Source organism: Pygocentrus nattereri, chromosome 23 (genome assembly GCF_015220715.1).
Source record: "Pygocentrus nattereri isolate fPygNat1 chromosome 23, fPygNat1.pri, whole genome shotgun sequence".
NCBI lineage: Eukaryota > Metazoa > Chordata > Actinopteri > Characiformes > Serrasalmidae > Pygocentrus > Pygocentrus nattereri.
In genome coordinates this window covers 6,173,363-6,200,552 of record NC_051233.1, presented here as the reverse complement: position 1 = coordinate 6,200,552, position 27,190 = coordinate 6,173,363, and the positions used below count along the sequence as shown (strand labels likewise).

At 39.6% G+C, this 27,190-nt stretch overlaps 1 protein-coding gene across 2 annotated transcripts in view; it reads left to right on the top strand.

Annotated features, from left to right (window-relative positions):
• LOC108442885 (astrotactin-2) overlaps positions 1 to 27,190 on the top strand; it is a 759,455-nt gene that overhangs the window by 125,432 nt on the left and 606,833 nt on the right. For both annotated transcript variants that reach the window (XM_037533175.1, XM_037533174.1), the window contains exon 2: positions 22,376 to 22,563. In XM_037533175.1, the coding sequence (XP_037389072.1) occupies positions 22,376 to 22,563 (188 nt within the window). The remainder of the gene's footprint in view (positions 1 to 22,375; positions 22,564 to 27,190) is intronic.

Here is a 27,190-nt window from a genome sequence, read left to right as displayed (position 1 = left end):
GAACCCTGGACAGAATGTGGGGTCATAACAAGCTTATTGACATAATTTGAGTAGATATATCAAGGTTTTGGCATGTATTTGTGGAAAGAGTGTGAATGCTGACTCCCAGTTTGTTAGCTCCGTTAGGCTAGCAGCTGTAGTTCCAAAGTAAAGGAGCAACATTTGAACACCAAACATGTCCTGCGCTTGACGTAGAAGTAAAAAATCATGTAAATTAGTTTTTTGGCCACTATTTCTTTTAAGCATCATAGTGTGTCCACTCTATGCCACTTTATGGAGTAAAGAGCAATGTGTTTGGATCATATTATGCTTTAATTTAGTAAAAGAACACAGAATCCCTGCAATCTCAAGTAACTCAGTGCTAAAAAGGCCCCATGCTGGTGTCAGCATGAAACAGCGCACAATACACTTTGGCTCCTTCGCAGTTCACCTCTCCGTCCTTTAGAAGCTATTAGTGCATGAAATAACAGAGGTTTCATCTGCAGGCTCACGTTGTGTATGTGTGTGGAGGCGGTTGGTGGGTCAGTCATTAGGACGCTGAACATTTTCAGTGAAAAAGCCTCCGTCAGCCAACCGTCTAATCACTGCATTGAAACCTGCCTTATAATATGCGCCATTATGATATACTGGACCCTCTGTTTTCTACTCTGCTTCTGTGTTGGTGAAATAAAAGGCCTAATTAAATGAAACACCATTGCCTGGGTAGTTACTCTACACAGTACTGGTCAAAAGTTCAGATAGTTTCTCATAAACTAAAAGACATTATGGATTATGCTACGCTGGTTGAACTTTGTTTGCAAATAAATTAGTAAGGATGCCTATTTATTCATTTATTTCTAACGAGAAAATGAAATGCAAGGGTAAAACTTGTCTATCTTTGCACAAGTAGCTACAACAAATGGCAAATTCTAAAGAAAAGCTTTCAGTTTGATGTGCCCACTATTATTCTTAAGTGTGGAAAAGTCAGGAAACTCCTTCTTTGAGGAGATCCTTCTGGGTCTTCTGACTTTGGTTTGCAAAACTTTGGAGATCCTTTAAGTTTGTGGTTTACTTTTTAAATTGGAGGTAGGGGTGAGTTCTAGCACAGACTGGAACCTTCCAAAGGTTCCAAAATCTTGTGAATAACATCACTATTCACTGAGACCCTGAAATGGGTGGGTTTTGCCTATGAGCCTTGGTTCTTCTCAGTGGCTCTTCTTTATGTTCTTAGGGAGTTTTGTTCTATTGAGTCTTTGTTCCTTTCAGAGGTTCTTCCTAATGTTCTTAAGGAGTCGTTCTTTTGAGTCTTGGTACTTCTCAATGGTTCTTCATGTTCTTACAGAGTTTTGTTCTATTGAGTCTTTGTTCCTTTGGGAGGTTTTTCCTAATGTTCTTAAATGAGTTATTCTTTTGAATCTTGGTTCCTCTCAGTGGTTCTTTCTCATGCTCTTATGGACATCTGCCACTTCAGACTTAATTCCTAAATGTGGTACATCCTCATGTGCTAAATTAATTATTCTTTTAAGGCTTGATTTCTCTGAGTGGTTCTTTCTCATGTTCTTGGGGTGTTTTGTTCTTTTTACACTTGGTTCCTCTCGGGGTCTTTCTCAGGTTGACGAGGAGTTGTTTTTTTGAGTCATTGGTCCCTTTAGTGGATCTTCATTTTCCTAAGCAGTTGTTCTTTTGAGTCTTGGTTCTTTTCAATTGTTCTTTCTTGTGTTCTTATTGAGTTTTGTTCTTTTAAGTGTTGGTTTTAAGAGGTTCTTCTTCATGCTCTTTAGGAATTGTTTTGTTTTGGGTTTTTTGGTTCCTCTTAGTAGATCTTTCTCATGCTCTTAGAAATGTTTTACTCTTGAGTTTTGTTCTTTTACATCTTGGCTCTTCCTAGTGAGTCTTCCCAATGCTCTCAAAGAGTTGTTTATTTGAGTTTTGGTTCTTTTCAATTGTTCTTTCTCATGCTGTTATGGAGGTTTGTTCTTTTAAGTCTTGGTTCCTCTCGGTGGTTCTTTCTCATGCTCTCTGAGGTTTTCCTGACACTGTCTCCCTCAGAGATGCTCATTAGGAGCTGCACCTGCATTTCTGGGGAGCTGCTTTGGAGCAATATCTGCTGTAACAAGCATTATATAAATAAAACTGATTCATAAACCATATGCTGAATCTTTGTAGACCTGCAACAGAGGCAGCTGAAAAAGCCTCTGGATTATTATTATTATTATTTTTATTATTTATATGCTGCTAGTTTTCCTCTACTGCCAGTAGGGAAGGTAGAATCCATTATGTTTTTTCTACCTGATCATGACCTTTGCTCTCCAGTCTTCATAGCTACAGATGAATGCTGCCTTTTGGGAATAGGTTTATTCCAAAATGACTTTCTTTAAACATTTCTGTTGTGTAGGTCAAAGGTGACCTTGTAACTCTTGAACTCTAAGGATCTGTGTAGGCCCACACTTTGGTTTCTTACTCTCATATCTGAATAACTTATGGATTATTTTCCTAGCAGGTAATTGGAGTGTAGAATTACATGATCTGAAAATGGCTTTTCTGAAACATTGACTTTGTAGTGTTAGAATTCTTGATAATTCTATAATTACGTGAATATGAAATTAATTTAATGGTTGTTTATTTAAATATTCAAGCTTGTATTCAATGCAGATGCATTTTTATGTCGTTTTGTTTTTTTCATTATATGTACACCACTAAATAGTATTAATTGTGCACTTAGTGTAGTGTAAAATTATTGCTGATTTGGAGCAAAATAATCTAAATGTGATTATATTTATGACTCCTTAATAAGTTTCATTGAGTTTTATTATTTATAGAGTTTCATTGTAGAGATTTGCTACCCTTGTTGTTTCTGAATGATATAAACTTACACTCATAAAATAAAGGTGCTTAAAAAGGTTCTTTAGAGGGAAAACAATTTTGGTTCCTTAAAGAATCAAGTAATCTTTTTAAAAAAATGTTAATACATTTCAATGTAAATGTTCTACACTAATCATGCTAGCTACACACACACACACACACACACACACACACACACACACACACGGCTGAAATATTCACTGTTGATTCGTTGCTGCTCAAGGTGTTTGAATGGATTTTGTGCTGACTAGAGCAAAAGAAAGGAGTAGTGTTTTTAATGACTTTCTCTTTTTCATTGCCCTCAAATGTCCTTAATATCTTAAATACTAAATATGTTGCATAGTCTTCGATTTTGACACTTCATCATACTCCTTATCAGTTAAACTTTCTATAGGTCTATTTTATATATTTTCTGTGTTTCTATTTTTTTTTTCCACTTTTCAGTGCTTCTCTATCCAATACAAGTTAAAGATTTTGCTACTACTTTACGTCCAAGCCAAAAACTATGTTGAAGCTTTTTTTAAATTTGATTATGAAAAATAACTCTTATGTTTAATTACTGAATAGTGAACAATGGTGGATGAAATACACAAATCATGTACTTGAGTTAAAGTAGAGATACCCAAGATAAAATATTGCTTCAGTCAAAGTAGAAGCTCCTCCCTTTAGACCTCCACTTGAGTAAAAGTACAAAAGTATTTGCCTTCAAATGTACTTAAGTATCAAAAGTAAAAGTACTAAAAGATAAAGTATGAATCTAAAACCAATTAGAGTCATGTAGAGTTTTGTAGAGTCTTGTAACACCAATCTTTTAATAGAACGTCATTAATTAGTGATGCTGACGTCTATTAAAATGATCAGAAGCACAAAACACTGAAGGTAAACAGGTTCCATCAGGGAGAACCGAGTGGCTCTGAAATCACTTTTTACACACAAGCAAAGTTTCAGGTTCAGATTTATTTACAACTTAGTTCCAAGTTTAAGTTGAATAAAAACTGGCTTTAAACTCAGGATCACAGATGAGCTCCTTTACTATGTTGATCTGTAGGCGTCTGTTCATAAACATAAACCAGCCCAAACTAATTTACTATAAAATGAAATGGTGTTTGTAGAAATTCAGAAAAAAGCCGCGTCAGTCTCGACTGCATATGTGGACATATTTCTATATTGAGCTCTATTTACACAAAGTTAGGTTAGTTCATCATTTATGTTGAACAGACTCTCCCAAAGTTTTACGCTGCTGCGCTGACGTTGAACCGCGTGCTGCACTGGGTCGGTCTGACCAACAGGTCAAAACCAGCTCTAAACAAAGTGACCGCTGGGCCCTGATTGGTGCTCTGGCTTTGCACTTCTTTCATTTTAACATGTTACATTTTTAAACGCACAGAATTCTCAGAATGTAGTGGAGTGAAAGTAAAAAGTCATCCAAAATGGAAAAACTTCAGTAAAGTGCAAATAAACAAAAAAAATACTTCTGTACAGAAACGAATGACATTTACCTCAGTACTGTCCAGCACTGATACTGAAAAATGGTCTTGTTTGGAGGTTAACCCAGTAAGACATACAGCAATGTGCTCATTGGTCAGAATATGTTTTGTTGATTTTCTAAGAGAAAAGAAAAAATAACTTCAATTTCTGTTCATTTCCTGAGCTTAAGAAATTGGAAGAAAAAAATGTTTAAATGAAATATCAAATGTGCCATTATGTGCACACCCCCCCCAACTCACTCACTCATCCTCATACACACCCCCCCAACTCACTCACTCATCCTCATACAGACCCCCCCAAACTCACTCACTCATCCTCATACACACCCCCCCAAACTCACTCACTCATCCTCATACACACCCCCCCAACTCACGCACTCTATTTGTATTTTCACTGCAGTTATTTTATGTCTAATTCTATAAATTCAGGGTAAACACTACTCTGAGACACTGTTCACAGCTAAAGAATGTTGAATAAAAATATGGTGGTGAAAAATGTTTTTTGTGCTAATTTAAGAGCAGTTAAAACAGACCAGTCAATTTTGAGCGGGAACACTAAAGTAAGGGGGGGGGCTGAAATGGACAGGAGGGTTAAATGTGCAGGAGTGTGTTGTCTTTAGACTTATTTTCACTTAGAAATTCAACATGCAGTTTGACAAGGTGCACTGAGACTGTTGTCTATGACTGTACGCCTCCATGTAGAAGCATCCGCCCTCTCAGCCCTACACGCACATCATCTTTATCATTAATAAGAAGGGAGGCGGCAGGATGACTTTTATGAAGCGGACCTGAAAGGAAAGAGCGATTTAGCATGTGCGATGTCTCCGTTAACGTGCCCTTTCCCTCATCACTCATTCTGGAGGGTGGTGCCGGCCTGCCTCACCCGCATTATTAGCTGTTAATTCCACACTGAGAGGAGACGAACCCGTCGCCCCGAAGATGGCACGGCGGATTATTTAACGTCGCCCCCCCACGGAGGGATATCGCACCCTGTCAGCATGGCTGATCCTCCTCATTTGGACCAGGCCACCGCTGCCGCGGCAGAATTAGGCTAATACTCCACATCAGAGCCCAGATCCACTGTGGCGGACAAATTACGGCATTACAATGCAGCACGAAACCCACCAGTGTTCTCTGGCAGGCCCCCCATCCGATGCATTTTTAATTGCGTGCATTTTAATGAAGTTCATGCCGTCGAATGCGAGTGGTTCCATTTTAGGGCTATTTTTTTTCCTCACAAGACACATCCGACTGGCATTAAAACATCCTAATATTTAATTTGAATGGAGAGCAGCGAAGCGAGGAGCTAATGTGCACCTTTTTGCTACTGCTTTGTGAGCCGGAATTGCTCAATTACGACAGCCAGCTCTCATCTTCGTAATTATTGTTTTAATAGGTCTGATGAAGCTTCCACCAGTGCTCACTAACAACAACAACAAAAAGTGAAATGATCTGCCTTGTTCTACTTTCATTTTAGGCGCGTTAACAAACGTTGACCATGACCATCTGTGCCATTAGCTGGTGTGTCAAGGCTAAACCTGTGGAGAAGCTGCATTAGTCTTAGTGCATTTGCAGCCTCAAGCCAACATAAAGGAACATATTTACAATCAGCTCTGGAGAGATTATTGGAGCATTAAATTAAAGGAGTCAAAGGGTTCATATTGTGTATTGTACTTAGATTTTATTTTCCCTGCAGTCCACTTTTATAGCAAATATTCCTTGTTTACAAAACCATTTTCCAACCTCGTTATCGCTTACACTGATTCTGTGCAGGTACATTTTTCATCCATCAAAGTACAAACAGTATAAATCAGATCTCAGAAGGTACAGCAGTGGTTTTGAGGTCCGGTTGTGAACCTTAAAGAGGTTTTTCAGGTGAAAATGATATATTTGTTCCTTTTCATAACCTTAAGTTTTAAAATAGAACAATCAAATGAAAGCCTGGAGATGAGACAGGGTGTGTGGGGTTCATTAGAATTATGTTCCCTGACTAAAGGTACTGAGATGTATCCTTGAGGGGTACCCCAGTGACAGTTTTAGACCTGATAAACAGCCTATAGTTGAAGCCTGATTGGTTTGCCATGTTTGTGCCATGTTCAAAGCCAGACCAGGCTATAATTTAGAGAAAAACACAATTCAGTTCAAGTAGGTGGGCAACATTGCAAAACTTCAGCTCTTTTGGATGTTGATTGTTGTGTTTTGAGTGTTGTTTTGAGAGCCAGCTCCAGTTCTCCATCCCCTTCCTGACAGACATAAGCAGCACAACATTTAGTCATTTTCCCACATCTTCCACTCCAGTAACTCTGCTACAAGCTTTTCGCAGGAACAACGCTCCACATCACTTCAGTGCTACTGAATGAGTTGACTAGGTTTGAATGCGGGCATTTATATTTCTGGTCATTCTGTCATTTTTGTATGACTCGCAAGGTAAGGGTTTTGATTTAAAACAAATGTTAAAAGTCTATGATCGCAATTTCCCACAAGCTGAAGCATTCAAGCACGTCAAGATTGCCTCTGTATGGTGTCAAGACTGTCGGAGGAAAACCTTGAATCCCCAAACAAGGAATTTTGACAGAAGAAAAAACATTCTTAACTTTGAATGGAGGTCAGTAAAATTGTACTGTAAATCATTTTGGACCATTGGGCATTATTGGTTCATTTGTCTTAAAATTGCTTCAAGTACAGTGTGTAAGAGTTCAGCAAGAGTTAGACGAATGCAGATCTTAGTGAAAGCAATGGTTTTATTTACGTGAGACAATGGAGAAGTCCAGAGGCAGGCGTGGGTCGATACCAGAACAGCATAGATGAACACTACTGTGATCATCTCACCAGGCAAACAGATACTAGAGGGTGATCCAATACTCAAAACAAGCAGAAGGGCCAAAACCAGTAATCCAAGATCAGGTAGGCAGGTAGAAAAGGGCAAGGCAAAAATCAAGGTAGAAAATAACAGTCAAAGGGTCGGACACGAGTACAAGAATAGGCCAACAAAGAAAACGCTCAGCAGGTTCATAAATGAAGCAATACCTCACAATGAAAGCTTAAGAACTATACTGACCACGTCATATGATCAGCTAGCACAGGTGTAGAGAGTCAGTAATCCGGTGATTGTGATCAGAGATAGGTGCGTGGCCGATAGCCACCAGACATGTGATCTCCCATAGCCCCCTGGGAAATGGAGTCCGCTATGGACTCCGAAGCTGTCAGGAAGTCCGAAGTGCCCTCCCAAAGTATCTTGGGAGATGGAGTTCGTAACACTGAGAGGATACGTCTGCGATGTGACACAGCGACTGATATTTTGTATTAAACAGACTTTACTTTTCTAATGTGAAGTGGAAGCATTTAACTCAAAACATACAAAAGCACAGATATGTTACTGAAATGTAAAAATCTTCATGCTGTAAACATGTAACACAGTAAAAATGATGATGTTGAACATACGTTGGTCCCAAAATGTTCAAATGTGATCAGAATAAAAAATGAGGCAGGAATCTCTCTCAAAGGTTTCTGCAATAATAAAAGATATATAGTATGTTAAGTAACACTTTCGATCAATGTCATATTTGTAAGCATCTATAAACACATTTATAACATGTTATAATATGCATATAGTTATAAATCTTTATAAAATGAATCACACTTTATAGACATGTTTATTATACATTATGGATTGATGATATAATGCATTATAAGTAGTGTTAATAACTAGTTATACTGTCAGTTATACTGTATACTGTCATGAATACTGTTATACTGTATACTGTCATGAATGCCAAATTTATTTTTGTCCTAGGATTTCCAGTATTCCAGTATTCCAGTATTCCAGTATATAGCCTTTGTTGCTGTTAGGGCTCTTTGGGGCTTCAGCCCTGAATATTCATGCTCCAAATAGGCTGTCCAGCCCAGAGTTAATGCTATAGTGTGGTTTCCTTACCCAGCACTCTCAGTGTAAATGTTACATCACAGCTACAAAAACACTGCTGATGGCAGCCCTGGATCAAAATCTGACATTGGAGGCCTGTAATGAGCTTTACTGTGTATGTTTTAATGTTTCAGTAAATCCTTCAGTAAATACTTCAACTTGAAGCCTCACTCTGAACACTGGAGGAGGCTTCACGCTTCACTTTGCGTAAAGTGGACAAATGCAACTTATGAGCTTCAATAATTTGTTATGAGTAGTATTTATAATGCATAATGTTAACAATTCAGAATGCATAATAATGCTATGCATTTTATAAATATTTATAGCCATGGTTATGATGCCTTATGAATGCATTATAGCATGTTATGAATGTCTTTATAGATGCTTACAAACGTGACATTCAATGAAAGTGCTACCATATGTTATAGAGCAGAGCACACACAACACTAACAGACCCACAAACAGTTTCTCTTAAAATCAAAATATCCCTTTGCTTGAAACACCCATGTTTGGACTATCCATCATGTTTTTTTGTAGTTATTAATAAGTACATATAATTATACACGGGTCATTAAACGTTTAAAAGGCATTACTGCAGATAGTGACACTTGTGGTACTGGATGCTTGAAAGTAATATATGGATTATAGCACGTTTGTACAGCCTTATGAGGAATTATTAGTGTTCATTCGGCTTTAAAAGCAAGGATTTATAAACACAGGATTAATCGAAAGGGTTGCCAGAAACTGTGACAGACTTTCTCAAGTTAGTGGCACTTACCAAAACCCATCCACACAGAAAAAAATACTCACGATAATAATAATGACACTTAGAAATAAATAAATAATACAAGTTTTCAGAACTTGCCGTTTTTAGTGAGCAACCACATTCTCTTCACGTGGACATGAAATGTAGAGAAAAATATGTTTTCAAAAATATCTGGATAATAACAATCCCAACTACAGCCCTACTGCTCCCTACTAATCCAAGGCATTTAGACAGTAACTCCGGCTGCGTGACCCGACATCGTCTCTTATCCTCTCTGACCGCTCTGGCCTGATCCGCACGGCGCTGATGAGCTAGTGTGTGGAAGTCCATCACCGTGTGAGGCTGTGAATGATTAAAGGTTGAGCAGGCTGTGAGGTGGTGGCAGGGTTGGCGGGCGGGCGCGGTGCCAGCGCTGGGCCAGCGTGGGCTGCATGCAGGCTGATTGTGCCACATGCATAATGACAGACAGCAAAGTGCCTCCAGGCTGCCAGCTTTCATCAGAGTAAGCACGGATGACGCGCCGCTTGTTACCCAGGCATCCACCTGTCACCACACTGACAGCCCACATACACACACACACACACATACACCTGCTATGATCACCTTTAAGCTGATGGAAATGACCTTAGGTTGAAGTAACTTGGGGCCAGGAAGTCTATAATGCATGGAAAGGGAGAGAAATTAATATCAGATTACAGTTTAATGATGTCCTTGTAATAATTTCACTACAGGTCTGTCCTCATGTGTCAGACAAAGGGCTGTTTTCCTTCATTAATGATTAATATCATCGTTAATAGTCTACAGTCTGTTACTTTTGCCTCATATCAATTTTTGAATGATTGTAGTTGTTTGTCTGGAGTGCACGCCAGACATTTTAAGGCATGATCTTCGGACGTATTACTGTTATGAGCCTACTTTTTTTTGTAAGTGCTTAGCATTAATAACTCAAGTTAACTCAAGTATTAAGTCAAGGCTGCTATAACATATTTTGCTAGGATAGCGAGTATTTTCTAGCTAATTCTAAAGACACCGAGGAACACTACATTTAAAAAGGCATACTGTTTTGTTGTGGCAAACCAAATAAGATTCCCTAATGTTTTATTGGAAATATCAACTGAATATTTGTTAATGTCAACTGAAGAATTTCATCCCAAAATGCATTTAGCTTCCATTTTCATGAGTTTCCTGTCATTTCGTGGTTTGTTGCTGGGAGTGGGCATTACCCATACAGGAAATATCAGTACTAAACTATTCCTGCCTTCCGCTCAATGATGGCTGGGATAGGAGAACTGGCTTAGAACATTGTTTGTATGTGTGTGTGTGTGTGTGTGTGTGTGTGTGTGTCTCAGATCTATCATTTTTCACGAATTTTTGGATTCTTCAAACCTTGAAGATCTTCAAATTGCTTTTTGTCCAGGCTACATTGCTATTGTTAGTCCTTAGCACTTTCAATCACTGGTTAAGGCTATAACTACGCTATATGGACTGGAGGTTAGGGAACCAGCCTCGTGACCGGAAGGTTACCGGTTCAATCCCCAGTGGCAACAGTCCATGACTGAGGTGTCCTTGAGCAAGACACCTAACTCCCAACTGCTCCCCGGGCACGGTGCATAGGGCTGCCCACCGCTCCGGGCAAGTGTGCTCACTGTCCCCTAGTGTGTGTGTATTCACTAGTGTGTATGTGGTGTTTCACCTCACGGATGGGTTAAATGTGGAGGTGGAATTTCCCCGTTTGCGGGATTAAAAAAGTATCACATAACTTCACAGAAACCAGTTCATATGGCATCAAAACAAAGAGCGATTTGAGGACGTTTCATGAATCAGCTTCTGTGCGTGAAAGCAAGTGCTCATATTAACATTACATTTGTAATGGACACACCAATTTGCTGTCCTACACATATAATTTGCATGGCACTTGCCCTGCTTTACGCAAATGCTTCAGTATTAAGCCAAACAAAAGTACTCGGCAGACTCATGAGCCAATGGTTCTCCTTATAAATGAAGTAGAGCAGTGAGTGCACTGACCGCACCTTGTTACTAAGTTACAGTGATCGTAAAGAATAATGTGAAACAAACAGAACCAGGTAGAATGATGCAGTCATGTGTGATCATTGTCCTAAAAACACATTTAAATGCTGAATGTTAAATTATTTTGTATGTTTTATAACATTCTATATGTTTTTTTCTATCTCAGTGTCCCTATATATATATATATATATATATATACATTTACTTAATTCCACAGGCAGGTGGCAAAATGCCCTCATGCGCAAGGTCTTGTGTGAATGATAAGAGCAGAATGCATGTCTGGATGAATCACTCTGATCTAACAAACACTTGCACTGCAGTAAGCTCTTTAGACAAACAGTAGCGCGTATTAAAAAGAAAGGCATGCTGAGTAGCAGGGGTGATACGCATTGTTAGTAAAGAGAGAGGGCCTTCGGATTTTGGAAACATTTCAACATTACCAGTAATGCTCTTACATTTCCCCGTGTTTGTTCAGATGTGTTTGTTTCGTTCTCCCCCTGCGGTGCCTTTGCCTTTGAATTCGCAAACAAAGTAGGCATTCTGAGCCAGAATTGCCAGAATTGAGTCTGTGAATGCGATTTGTGAAATTTAGATACTCGCTGCTTTGCTTCTGCCAAGTCTGTTGATTGCTTGCTGCGGGAGAAAGCTCTGCAGGCCAAGGTTGAAGTAATAAGTGTTTTTGCTGACTGTGAGTTTGTTTTTTTTTTTGTTTTTTTTGAGGACATCTGGTCTGGGGAAAAAAGGAAAAAAAAAATCAGTGCCAACATGAGGCCCTTAACAAGAACTCCAGGTTGTTCCTTGTGCATAGGGTCTCTCAGTGCGAGCTTAATGAGGTCGTATGCTTATGGAAGGGAAAGCTTTATTGAGGGTCCTCTCTTGTTGCCCCTTTTGGGAACAACCCTCGACTCCCGTCGCCCTTGCTTTAAGCAAAAGCAGGATCCGTCCCTGGACTAGCCCTCCTAGGAATGCCCGGCTGTTGTTAATGGGGTTAGCTCTAATGAATTACAAACAGCACTCACAGCGGAGACAATGTCCCCCGCTAACATCTGGCCGGACGCCCAGTGACACTTCTGCCATTGCAGGTTGTGCTCAGGGGACGGCTTGGTTTGAATCCCACTGCTCCGCTTGCCTTGGAAAGCATAACGTCAACGGATGGCTGCTTTACAATGGAAAGCCTAATGTCACAATTATAAGAATACTTTACATTATGCCATTTTAAACCCTGCGTCAGCTGCATACCTACCTAGAGACTTTGTAACCTATGCATAAGCACTGAATAAATGTCAGTTTATAAAGCAATCTATTGAATAAGGGGCCTAAGACATTTGCTCTTTTCTAACACTGTCATGAAGCATAATTTCCAAGTCATGGAACATCCAAGAAAAAGGCCACTCTGTATATGTAAATGCAACTTCCATTAAAAAGAGTTGCATAATTTAACCAACTCTGTTTTTTTTTTTTTTTTTAATTGATCATCAAAATAATATAGCATCTATAATAACTCAGTATTACTTTCACTTTTCAAGTGGAAGTCCATACTGGACACTTAGCTCCTAACATTGATCCTGTTTGCTTTTCTTACAAAAATTTGGCTGTACAAAGAGTGAGACATATTTAATACACATGTTTTATTCAATATACAATAATCACAACTTCTAAGGTTTCAAAAAGTTTTTCAGCATGTCTGTCGGTCCATTTGTTCGGAATGTTCACACAATCTCAGGAGCAGCTGGCGTTTTCACATTGTCATGACAGACAACAATATGGGGCGATGGAGAGGAGCTAATGTGACAGATGGTTGTGTAAATTACATACATGTTGGCACAGTATGAGTCCACATTATGGCACCTTTGAGGGCTTCCAGTGATAAGAAGAGGAGCATGAGTAAGGTGAAATGAGTAATCGGTAATCTGGTCACTCTGTAGTTTAATGATCCACTGAAGCTAAATTTCCTTCGGGATCAATAAAGTATCCATCCATCCGTCTGTCTGTCTGTCTATCTATCTATCTATCTATCTATCTATCTATCTATCTGTCTGTCTGTCTGTCTGTCTGTCTGTCTGTCTGTCTGTCTGTCTGTCTGTCTGTCTGTCTGTCTGTCTGTCTTATCTGTGAATGTACAATTGTTCCTAACTTATCTGGTGAAGCTCAAGGATATTAAGGTTAGTGCTGTGTTTGGGTTTACATTTGGGTTTATGGAAGGTTTAAATGAGGGTTAGGCCTGTGGGACAGTCATGATTATTGGGGTTCGCTTTCAGTTTGTGATAAATGTCAAAACAGTAAAAAAATAAAAGATTACAGAATAAGAATTAGAATGTTGGTGCTAAGCTAACACTGGTTCACTTTTTTGTCGGTGACAGATTAAATGTTGCCATTTACAGCTTGGAAAGACATTACAGGTGTTTTATCTGAACCTCTTAACTGCAAGTCGCATCTTACATGCACCAGTTTTTCAGTAAGTTAAAAAAAAAAAGGTCACACATTGGGATTGATGTCACACATCCATCTGGCTCTGAGACTGTCATGAACTCTATCTCCCAGAACCCTCTGGGGGATCACATGACCGATGACGCTTCTCAGCACTACCCTCATTGATCTCATTCTCTTGAATACTAATCTTGTACACCTGTTCTCTCCAATCGTGTCTCGTTAGGTTTAGTAGACAAGTTACTTGGCGAGGTATTGCTTCTTCGAGTAAGAGCTACTGAGCTACTGAGCATTTTTTTCTGATTGCCTGGAATCGTTCAACTTCGCCTGCTTGTCTCTGCCCCTTTGGATTTGGTTTTCTGGCTGTTATACTTTGTTCTCTTTGGATCCTTCTGGATTTGACCTCTGCCTGTTTTACAACCACACGTTTCACCCAAGCCCTTGAGAATAAAGCATCTCTCTTTATTTTTTACAGCAAGAGTCCAATTATTCTTGTTTACATTTATAGCATTTGGCAGACACTCTTATCCAGAGTGACTTTACAATGTAATCCTTTTTTCCTTATTATTATTATTGTACATAGGTAGGTGAAGGTAGTGTTCAAGGTCTTGCCCAAGGACTCTTATTGGTATAGTGTAGGGTTCCTTGCTCAGGGTCTCCAGCGTAGAAGGCCGAGGTGTTACCCACTACACCACACCAACCTTGTTGTGTTACAGTTCAGCTGCTGCCTCTGTTTTCCATTCCTAACAACTAACTGAAACCTGGTTAAATTACAGCTCATGTGCACTGTCAGTGAATTATCTAGAACCTCCAAAAGGTCTCTAACAACAACTTTTTGAAACATGTTAAAACATGAGTGGTTGATTTCAGTCACTTCTTATGATGTCAGCTGTAATTCTAATGTATTCAGTCCAGCTCCTAAAGCCCCACCCAATGAGAGTGCTTGCTTTGCTGTGTCTACCAGAAATGTTACCACTGGATGTTTGAATGTTTTTGTTTTCAACCAAAACTTAATAATGAAATAAGCAGCAAGTATTCTTTAAAGGCCTAGAAAGGTCTGAGGGTTCTTATTCATGTTTAATTTTATGTTCATGATTATGAAAACAATGATATCTAGATGGGAATACATTAATATAAAGGCGAGCATCTACAAAGCCTCTATAAAATGTTTCCAAATATTCACTGTCCCCCATTCTGGGATGCCCAACTACGGTAATGTTGTCTGATAGGTACGTTTTTACAATTGTTTACCAAACCTGATGAGGAACAAATCGCTGGCTGTGAGCTGGAGCGTATTACAATTCCTCTTTCTTGGTTTATCACCTCAGTGTTTGATAGCTATGTTTGCTTTCTTTAGGCGACAGTGTAATAACTTTTTAGGGTTTAAATTGGCTAATTGAAACATATAAAAAAATCTCATTCTGGCTCCATTTAGCCTGGGTCTAAATATGAGGCAATGTAATTTATTCAAATGAATTCAACTTTGTGTAGTAGTAGGAATCCATCCTAATTTTATCTGAAACCCCTCCAGAATGTTGGCGTGCTGCCTGGAAAGCCAGTTCACAAATAAATGGAGAATGGTTTCATTGGTTGCAGTCTTACATGACAGGTTGGCCTATTACTAACCCATACACTTGTCTCTTTGGTTTGTACTGTCTCCAAATGAGTTGTCATTAGAAAAAATATGGTTGGTGCAAAGTCTTTCTGAAAGGAAAGGACAGCTAATTGCTATGAAAATAACATTTAATGGCTTTTTAGCGACTTCACATTACACTGATTCCATGACACATTGGTTGGACATAATAATGGCTCATTTTTGGCCCAGCAGGTTGGTGACAGTGTTTCTATCTTGGTTTGATCACTCAGATATGTGTTTGAAGCTTTCATAGCCTGTAAAAGAGACTTTCTACTAAATTAACCAATGTAAATGATTCTTGGCATGTCTGCAATAGTGTAAGTGTCTAGTTTTGAAAAGGTTCATTTGGATCAGGTTACTGAAGAGACATTTTGGGCAGGAGGTCTAAGGAAAAAAGGCCACATGAACATGAATCAGACTTAATTTAATGTACAGACAGTTGCAGCTAATTATCAAAAGAGGCAGTGGAGTCATGTTTCAGAGCAAACCACCTGGAATGTTTTGGTGACCTTAAAACCACTGTTGTACCTTTAAGTGAACACAATAACAATCATTGTTTTGCTCCACTCACTGTCATTTGTTGCTCCAAATGAGATGACCAGTGCTTTATTGGCAGTATTTCCAGCTCTGTGGTGATACAAACTCCCAAGACAGGTTGAGTTACTGAGGCAAAAACCTGTTAACAATCTCCATTTTTAAGTACACAGCAAAGGGGGCACCCAAGATTGCTGAAGCCTGTGAACCCCTCCAAAGATGTGCCCCTTAGCTCTACACCACTGACCCGAGACTTCCTGAAACATACAGTCATGCAGTATCAGTGACAACCAAATTAATCAACAAGAGGGCATTTGTCCAGTCTGAGGGCAAAGGGGCATGGGCTCAAGCCCCTGGGATCAACAGCCTCTACTCTTCTGAAAAGGCTTCACACTAAATTTTGGAGCATTGCTGTCAGGATTTGATTCCATTCTGTCCTGAGAGCACCAGTGAGGTCAGGTACTGATGTTGGTCATCAGTTCTTGATCACAAATGCCACTCTAACCCATCCCAAAGGTATTCGATGGAGCTTAATCACTCCGAAGAATGCAGTTCCACTGTTCCACATCCCAGTGCTGCAGGTTTTATATCCATCTAGTTGACAATAGGATCTTGTGCGGCCACGCGATAGCATCCCATTTTATTGGTCAGTGCTTCAGACGAAGGGCGAGGATACCTTTAGACACACAAGACATATATAGTCTAACGAAAAGCCCCAAGACTAGCTTCGTTTCACTAAAAAAATGAATCACTGTAGCCTACGGTGCTCAGTGTCCGCTGAGCTTTAAATATATGGAAGTCCTTGCTCTGTGCCTGCATCACAGATTTATGGTTCGAGACTTGTGAGCACCTCACAGAAATCCATCTCTCTAAACACAGCTGCTGAGCAGAGAGTGGTTGAGGGAATCTAGAGAGAGATAACAGAGTTTGACCTTAATCCTCACCAGCTGATCAGGAGTCAGAGGCTAATGCCCAATTTAACATTGTGCATCTGGTCTCATGTGTGGCACTAGAGGCTAAAAGCGAGTTATTGAATCCACTTTTGTTCTCTTTGCCTGAAAATTCCACTCGCTGCTAATGCCTTCATCTCCCGAATCCTTCCCACTGCTGGCTGATCCAGAATCAACTGTTTGGTCACCTGATATTTGGTTGCAGATCTGGTCCAGAAGCAGTGCTGGCGTTATGCGAAGGCATAGCATATGGCTGAATAACTGGTTATAGAAACACTCCAAAAAGAGGGATATGTTTAAATGAAAGTTGACCGAAACTGTAGATGTCAGCATACAAGCTTTCTGCTGAAAAGAAAATATTATTTCAATTGTTAATGGTGAACTAGCAAGCTGTGGTAATCTGGGAGCTTTGTTTTTAAGCTGTGTTAATGTCACTAATTATTGCTTTGCTCATTTCATCAAGATTTTTAAGATTTTATTGTTTAAAGGCAATTTGTTCAACTAATACTTTCCAACTTGTCAAAATGTCAGGATATGGCAGTTACCACACAACCAGCCATGATATCAGTGTATTAACAAAAATCTTCCATCTCTGATGTAACAACTTCACAGGAGAAGAAAACTCATATGCAGAAGTTTTATTTTACCAACGGATCTCTGTGCATTAAACTGTCATTCCAGCCAAAAAGCAGCAAATGGCCAGGACTTGCTGGGACAGCCCAAAGTTTCTTTACACACTTCTATAATCTAAGAATAGCTCAGCTAGATTGCAACGAAGACCCTGTAGTTACTGAATAAAGTCTTGGGCTGGAGGTTAGGGATCCAGCCTTGTGACCGGAAGGTCACCGGTTCGATCCCCAGAGCTGACAGCACATGACTGAGGTGTCCTTGAGCAAGACACCTAACCCCCAACTGCTTCCCGGGCACTGTGGATTGGGCTGCCCACCGCTCTGGGCAAGTGTGCTCACTGCCCCCTAGTGTGTGTGTGCTCACTAGTGTGTATGTGGTGTTTCACTTCACAGATGGGTTAAATGCGGAGGTGAAATTTCCCTGTTGTGGGACTAATAAGGGTCTCTTAATCTTAAAAGCCGTAAGGTGTAATAAGACTCTGTTTTAAAGGGGTTAATGTTATTTATCATGTCATAATATTCTGTTCATTGATTTGACAGGATTCACCTTTTTTTTGCAGTCTGTGAAACATTCCCTGTATTTCACACATTGCTTTTATATCTGTTTTTGTCCATTAATATTTTCACACTACAGTCCTCAGCATATATAACACAACTGTGTGATACAACCTCTGGGAATCGCCCTTCATGGCAACAAAGAAATCCACTGACGCAGAGGTTAATAAATACAGACAGAGTGTTTGGCTTCCCACCAGTAACATTAGCTACATGGCTTCCCTCTGCATTTACTAGTAAAGCATCTCACCCTCAAATATCTGCCCCAAAATCACATGTAGTTTTGCGTCATCTGAAGGAACTTTTCCTGCACACTTATTATTTTTTATTTGTTTTTAATGATTCTTTAGTAAAGACAGTGGTTCTATTTGGAACCACGAGTTCTACATAGAACCATTTCATGCTTAAATGGTTCCTTGCCCGGGGAAATGGTTCCTCAAATTGAAGGAGAATGTGTTGTGAACATGTGATCTTTTAGGCCACTTATCCTTCTGGGTCACCGGATCTGCTGGAGCCTGTCCCAGCACTCATTGGGCAGGGGGCAGGAAACACCCTGGACAGGTCGCCGGTCCATCACAGGGCAGACGGACAGACGTATACAGGGTATTGTGTAAAAGATATTTGAAAATGGTTTATAGAGCAGGAAAATGGTTCTTACAATGTGAAGCTTAAAGTACCAGTTTTGTGTCTCTATAGAACCATTTACAAAAAGGTTCTATACAGAACTATATCAACATTGGTCAAATTGCATGTCTTGTTGATTTCATAGGTGAAAATAAGTTAAAACACTGTCTACAGGGAATAAACAGAAATTTGGCATGCTTCACCAAATTTTGCAGTATTCTTTCTGTTAAAAAATAAATTAAACATACAATTTTCAATAACTTTTACACAGGCTACATGGTATGTTTTTCTCATTTTTCTTAATGGGTTAAAACAGCAAACACACTGTAAATGTGCAGTAACATATCCAGAAGTGTGTTCTTTGTGAAGAATGTGGGTAACGTGACCAGAAGCACCCGTGTTTTTGTATTCATGTTCAACAGCTGACGTTTTCAAATGGTGTTTAACAATAAGAACAGAAAAAATAAAATAGTAATAATAATAATTCACAAAACTCGAAAGTTCTTCACGGGTTATTTAGTAAACAACATGGTTCAGTGTAGAACCTTTGTTCTATACTAAACACTCAAAGAACCCTCTACATGATTGAAGGGTTATTTGCATGATGAAGAAAGGCTTTTTCAGACTGATGGTGAATGTGTTGTAGATGGTTCTACATAGAAGGTTTGTGAAAACAGGTCAGTCTTGCTGTGCTTGGACAGTCCACTATAGTCCCCTATAGACTGCAGACGTTCAAATTGTTAACAACCTGCCTGTTGAAATTCAGGTGATTCGAAACAGTGGTGGTTAGGCTTAGGATTTGGACCAGGGTTAGGGATAGGACCAGGGTGCTGGGTTGGGATTGGAATTGGGATTAGGATTAGAGCCAGGTTAAGTGTTGGGTTGGGATTGGGATTAGGATTAGAGCCAGGGTTAGAGTTAAAGAACTTAATAGTCAATTTAGCAGATATTTAGTTGAATGTAACTTGAAAGTCAATCGATGAATCAGTCATTTAACCTGTATTATAACTCTGAATGTAATGAGGGAGAATCTCATTTACATTGTAAATATAGAAAGTAAATGGAGTGTCTACAAAACATCTAAAGTGGACTATCCAAATAAAGTGTTACCACTGGTTCTGTAAAGCACCCAAAAGGGATTCTCTATAGCTACAGTATCACGCTTGTGGCAGCAGAAGAATCTTTTGATATCTCTATATAGTATCCATATAGCATCCCTTCAGAACCAAAAGGGTTCTTCTACTGTTACAAGCTTAGCACTGTAACAGAATAAGTTACTAAATTAATGTTCTATACTAAAAAAAAGTTCCACTTTCTTCAGTATAGAATCATCTGTAGCACATTCATGCACATTTTCCATCAATCTGAAGAACCCTTACATATTGACATTACCCATATTTACATACAAGACCTGCTTGAGTTTTCTTGGTTCTATATAGAACCTTTTTTTTTTACTTAAGAACCCTTGGAGCACTATCTTTTTAAGAGTGAAGGATGTAAAGTTGTGTTATGGAAATGCAATATCCAGCCTTCTCTCTAAGGAAATCTTGTTCCTGCACATTGGCTCACAGAGGTTATAGGGAACAGTGTGCAGGGTCAATCAGAGGACTATCCTTGGTCCCGATAACCATCTCCCCACCCTTTTATCAACATTCCCTCAGAGCCTGATCATGTGTGCTTCACTCACACCCTTCAAGCCGTCTCTCTGGCTTCGCTTTCTTCTTTCCTCTCGTTCTCTTAGCTCTAAACCACTTGCACAAGCTTTTGGCACTTTGTGATCTTGACGTTCACAGTGCTGAGGTGGAGTTCTCAGTAACGTATTAATAGGTTTAGGGTGGCTTGCCTGTGATTTGTGAGGGTGGCTTAAGAACGGAACTCACTGAAGCAGCATCTTTCTCTCCACTGCTTTATTGGTAATGATTATGGGCCTGCTTTGAAAGATCACTCTAACAGCATCTATATGCTCCATTTTTCCCCCGTTCGTATTGATTTGACTGATTTATGTCATCATTTGTTTACCGTGGATTGCAAGCAAAAGAAAAAAAAAAGTCATTGAGGATAATGAAAGCGTCAGTGTAATTAAGCCTGTTTACTCTCTTTGTGCTTTATTGTTGAGTAGGGGCTTTAATTGGGCCTCTGGTAAGCAAGCCCAAGGGTGTTTGTGGAGTAATAAATCTCTGCCCTTTCGCAAAACTCCAAAGTCCAAAGTCGTCAGCGGTGTTGCTGCCAGAGCTGATCCCAAACACATTCAACTGTGTCACCTTCAATTTAAGGAAGTGAAGAATAAGGGTGTCGAAGTCAGAAGAGTGCTTTCACAAAGTGCATTTGCTGAGCCAATAGGCTTTTGATGCCCCGTTTTTCTTTACCTGGGCAAAGAGCACGGGCTGGCGCAGAATACCAATCAAGTGAGCGATATGTCTCAAGTGCGACCTCTGAACTTCAACACACAAGCGTGCATGCGATTTCGCCCACCTGTCCTTCATGCGGGTGTCATTTTGTGGATATTATGGCCACACAAATGTGTTTAGAAAGCAAGAATACCAGTTTTATCAGCATGTGGAAGGATGTCACCAAAGTCATTGGTGCTATCAGATTCAAATTCAAGGCTGAAGTACTAATGATTGTGTAGTTTATGTCTACAGGCATTCTTGATCTATGCCATCAGTCATTACTCTCAGATTCAACTCATTTACATACACCTACTCAAGCATGTCTGTATTTTAGAATGCTTGAACCTGCCAAGGTTCCCCATGGCATAAAAGCCTTGAAAACGCCTCTTCTTATGCTTACATTTTGCTTAAATATTCAATGTAGCTTGTTGGAACAAGTTGTGCAATTATCTCAAAAGTGTACACTAACAGACACCAGACTGGTGTTTTAAGTAAAACATTAGAATGATGGAAATATTATAGTCAAAATGAAAATAAGTGAGTGAAAAACCTTTGAAAAATGGCAAAAAAGACCATATTGCCGTTGTCAGAAGAAAACCTTGTATCTCCATTTTTGGCGATTTTCAGTTTTTGACATAATTGGAAAATGCCTTTTGCTCTTTATATTGTATGTACATTTCATAATGAATGGACCAAAAGAAATGGCCCAAAATTACTTGGAAAAAACTCTGGTTCCATTGACTTACATTGAAAGTATTGTAGGTTTTTCCCTTCTCCTGTAAAGTTACCATTTTGGAGATACAAGGTTTTGTTCCGACAGCAGCGATATGGTAGCCTATACAAATAGGTTTCATGCTATTGCACAACTATTAATATATTGCATGTGATCATTACAGTATTCAGTTACTTCACTGGATGTGATATGCACCACTTCATTGTCACCTACATTATATTAATGTGATTTTACTCACTGATTTTTGCACCTCAGATTATATTTCATGATGGTTTTAGTTTATTTTATTATATATCTTCTACTGTTTATGCATCGTAAAATATCTTTGCCCTTGATTTGCACTTTACTGCTGTAATAAATGATTTTTCATCTATCTATCTATCTATCTATCTATCTATCTATCTATCTATCTATCTATCTATCTATCTATCTATCTATCTATCTATCTATCTATCTATCTATCTATCTATCTATCTATCTATCTATCTATCCATTAAATACATCTACTTCACTCCTAACAGTATCTGGAATGCTTTTCCAGAGTTTATAAGATCCTTGGAATTTGCAGTAAACCTGCATCAGCTGAGCAAAGAGGTCTAGATGGTCTATAGTTAATCTGAAGCCAGTCTATTAAGAATTTATAAACTTGAGATTTGAAACTTTTTTTTTTTTTGATGTTTACTCTTTAATAAAATGACAAAATCCCCATCATTTACACTGACATATGAGAAGTGGTCTGTCTGACCTGGATAATTAACTATGTACCTACTTGAAATGTAAATTCAAACTGAATATCTAGGATTACTAGACCCTTGAGAGCTTAAGCATTCCTGTTTCTCTTTTCCTGATGCAGAAATGTCAGGCACCAGTGCGGATATCTCCCAAGTGCACTGGAAGCAGCAGTGGCTGGAGAATGGCACTCTCTTCTTCCACGTGTCCATGAGCAATCCGGAGCAGCTGGCCCAGGCCACACAGCCCACAGTGCGAGAACCTGCTCAGGGCCTACATGAGCACATGCACCTGCTGCACATCTCCGTCATGGTAAGTGCATTTCCTATTTCAGACAAGAAAGGGACCCCCAGACTTCCCCCTTTGGGGGAATCCCTGTTTTCATCCCGAAGGGCATTCTGAAGTGGAAGTTTCTACTAGGTGCCCTTCATGGTCTCAATTTGACTTATGGGAAAGAGTGTAGACTTGTAGAGTGTAGACTTGCTAGTGCTATGGCAGAAATATATCCTGGGATGTATTTTAATGTTTTGACACAATCCTGTGGCAAAGAGCTAATTATATTATCACAAAAGTTCGGCTAGTTATATTCTATTGAAATTGAGTGTTTGCGAAGCCTTTAGAACCTAAGCCTGAAAGAGGGTGGATGAGCATCTCTTTATATTTGAATGTAACTTGGTTATATATCACATCATTGTCAAGCGAGCTATTTGGTATGATTCAATACAAACTCAACTTTAAGAGATCAGAATTTTAGCATCCAATGCCACACCAATAGATCACAGTCTTCCCATATTTGACCAAGTTACTTGCATGTTAACAAATGGTTGTCAGCATTGACCGCTGGTCAAGTTTCTGATTGAAGCTCTTTCTTTTACACTTTGGAGCAATTTCCACAAGATGTAACATGTAGTAGACCACCATGAACAGTTAATAAAGATGATCAGGTATCTGTCGCCCCTTGTGTAAGAGTGGTAGAATTGTGCTACAACTTCATAAAAGAAAGAGATTAATGGGTGCAGTCGCTGACATGAAGAAGCCAAAATGTTGTCAACTTTTTACTTGGCATAGAATTTCACTTGAATTTGACACTTTTACAAACCAGCAATTGGTCTAATTTTTGTGTCACCATCTTGTCTGAGTATGTTCCAATGTTAGGCTAAATTAAAAAAAAAAAATCTTTTTTTTTTTAAGTCTGAATGTCTTTTTTTTCCAGCTTTGAAAAAAAGCAGTGGAAGGTGCTACAGTGTAAGTCTACTTAAAAATAGAAACTGGTTGCAGGAGCAAAAACACTCATGATCGGCTGTTGAAGATACAAGACAAGCTGAATAAACATGTAGAGTCAGGTGCACTCCAGCTTGTTTGGAATGAAAGCCTGCAGTAACATCAGCCCTTTATTAATGATTTTGGACATCTTTGCTCTACTGCTACACTGTCAGGTCTTGAGATGGTACAATTTTTGTTCAAAGTTCAAACAATGGAAATGTACTCGCAAAGGTGCCCCACTGGTTTTCCCAGTTTTCCCAGGGCAAAGGTTTGTAATTGTCCCACTCCCTGACCTAAGGTTTTGAAACAGAACAGTTACATAAAATGCTTGCAGTCCATACAGTTTTCAAAGAATATGGTACTGTTACATTCCATAACTAAAGGTACTGAGATGTATCCTTAAAAGGTACCACCCCAGTGACAAGAAGGGTACCACCCCAAAAGACAGGTTAGTAGCTTTTTTTGCCGAGTCGATATTTCAAACTGAAGCCACAGCAGTATAGAAGAGTCTCTAAGGCTAAAACCCTGCTTTGATGGGATCTTCTGGTGTCTCTTACTGGCTGTTGTGTGAGGACAACATCAACATGCTGAACATTCTAAAGCATTAGTTGTTTGATTGTTATTAAGCCATTAAGTTATCTACCTAGGTATCACCTCTTTACATGTGTTTCAGGGAGTTCATGCAAACCATTTCTTGTCTAAATTACCATCTCCTACACTTCTTTCCACAAGCAAGCCTGTGTGTTAAGCAAATACAAAGAATGGTGAACAAGAACAAGAAAAGAAAAGGAGAGGTCATGCAAGGCCAACTTGGTATTAGGGAAAACATCAGTCTGAAAGCTTCCCTTTCACTAATGTGTGAATTTCAAAATGTAGCAAGAAACACACACCAAAAAAATTCCTTTGTTCCCACAAGCCATGGGTGACACGTGCCTCAAATTCCGCACTTTTATGTATGAGGCCTCTATTCACAGAGGCTACATCACAGGAAACACATGAATGAGTGTTTGTTCCTTTTAAGTTCCTCCACATTAGAGCAGTGGATGCTAGTCACTTGTACAGTAACTCCTTGATATATGCCTAGACACCCATTACCACCCAGAAGACTGAGATCATACTTTGAACGTCTCACCACAGTCTGTCAGCTATTTGAAATTTCCCAAAGTTTCAACTTCATGCCACAATAATGAGATCGATGGAGATGAGCAAAACCAGAGAGACAGTGTTAACAAGTCCCTGAACAACAATTAGCACTTGTTCTAAGACATATGACACCGCAAGAGTATCATTTAAAGAAGACGAATTTAACACACTGGCTGGGTTGGTGCAACAGCTCCAGATTTTATGTACTTGATGCCTTGAGTGGACCAGCAATGGCCAATTGGCCGAGAAATGGATGAAGAACGTCCAGCAGCTAGATGGTAGAGAATCTTCCTCTTATTGCCCACCCCATCAGGGAACAAGTCATACTAGTGTGTGTGGGTTATTGGCCCCAGGCATGCTGTGGTGTTTCGAGTGAGCATCATTAACTGTAATTCTGTCAGCTCTGTGACACATTCAAGGCACATGCTCTCTATTCTTCCACCACTGAGCTGTCACTCAGCTTCTTCTCCTCCCTCTGGTTCACTATCTGCAGCTTGATAAGCACCGCTCTGAAGCACAGCTTCTGTCACGAAGATGTAGCCCAGAGATGTGTGATGAAAATGACTTCTTCTCCCCGAGTCACTCTGCGCGTATGTGTGAAGCTCCGTTTGGCAAATAAGCTCGTCGAAACCAAAGCTACCGAAGGCATGAACGGGATACACTGTGTTAAATCTCTAGCGTCAGTGCTGCTAACTTTATATATTTGCCCTGTTTAGGATAGGAAAAGAGTGGAATTGTGATGCATGGTGTGAGGAACACAAAGCACAGTGCAAGGCGTGGTTGATGTGCTTTAGAGTTACAATATTCACAGAATTTGCTGGTTCATTTGTTCCAATACCACATTACTTTGAACCCAATTCAACCTTATCTAATTGCCTCCTGCAGCATTGCCATAATACCCTCTAGATCAAAATTTTAAAATGTGAAGAGTAGGAATTCATTGTGTATTGATGCTAGGAGGGCAGGTTGATTTTTTTGGTAACACTTTACTGTAGGGTGCTGTTCATAAGGCTACATGACAGCTACAGACATCATCCCATATAAAGGTTATGTTTGCCAATGTTGAGTCTAAAGTAGCCTTTATGAAAAACGAAGACTGATGGAATAATCATTTCTGTACAGTTATGTAGGGTTATGTCAGTCATTATCTCATGAAGCTGTCATGTAGCCTTTTGAACAGCACCCTACAGTAAAGTGTTACCATTTCTTTTTTTTTTGCCTGAAGCTTGATAGATAATATAACAACAAGCCCAAATATTTGCTGCATTTATTAGCCTCTGTATGAGTCGCTGCTCTGGCAGTGGAAGGGGAATTCCCAATGATTGAATGAACGATGGAGTGTTTGTGTAATGCATTCTGGGTATTGAAGTGAGAGAACATTAATGGACAAAAAAAAAGGGCAGAAAATCTTGAATTCTGTCGAACCAGCAAGGCGGAAGGATGTAATGCTGTGCAACAGAATATTCCATAAAATATTGACTGCTAGTTTTAAGCAAAATTCTCTTTTAAGCCTTGCTTGTATTAAACTGCAATGCCAGTAGAGATTTAGTCTCACGGGCTAGACGTGATCTCGTAAAGAGAACCTCTGGGGACAAACGTGAGAAATTTAGGGCTAAATGTGGGAGGGAAAGTGCATATATTAGGGTAGAAACAAAGTAAATGTGAAATTTCTAAAGTGATCCAGTGCTTCATAGAGGCAGGGCTAAGCAAGGGGCAGTCGTGGGCTGGAGGTTAGGGATCTGGCCCTGTGACCAGAAGGTTGCCGGTTCAATCCCCAGGGCCGACGGTCCATGACTGAGGTGTCCTTGAGCAAGACACCTAACCCCCAACTGCTCCCCGGGCTCCATGGATAGGGCTGCCCACCGCTCCGGGCATGTGTGTGCTCACTGCCCCCTAGTGTGTGTGTTCACTAGTGTATATGTGGTGTTTCACTTCACGGATTGGTTAAATGCGTAGGTGGAATTTCCCCGGTTGTGGGATCAACAAAAAAAAAAAAAAGTATCACTATGTGCTCATCAACATTGCCAGAATGACCTGTCGTTAGCCCATGGATGTGACATATGCCATGTTAGCATGGCTGGAAGCCCCCTAAACACTTCAATCATGCCTCTGGAGCATATTATATGCAGCGAGGAAGCAGTTCCATTGGCTAACAGTAGAGTTTTACAAGCCAGCTTGTTTGCTTGTGTGATTGATTGTACTCTTGCTCTTCAAGGATTTTACCACATGTAGCCAATAAAAGTTTGTTATTCCCAGCTGTGTATTCTCGTGACAAGATCACATCTGACTCTATTAGATTAGTGATGATTCACTATTGGAAATGCCTGTTAGGCCACACTTAACCTGAAAATCTGGCCCTAGATGTGTTACATCTAGTATACAGTATCTTTGAAGACTGCATAAGGGTAAACATAATAAAATGCCATGTTTGCAGATTAATAATACCATTTTGACATTGTAGGATTTCTACTTTTGCCACAAGAAACAACCATTCATTCAGTATTTCTAAGCTATTCAACTATGTATCATTACC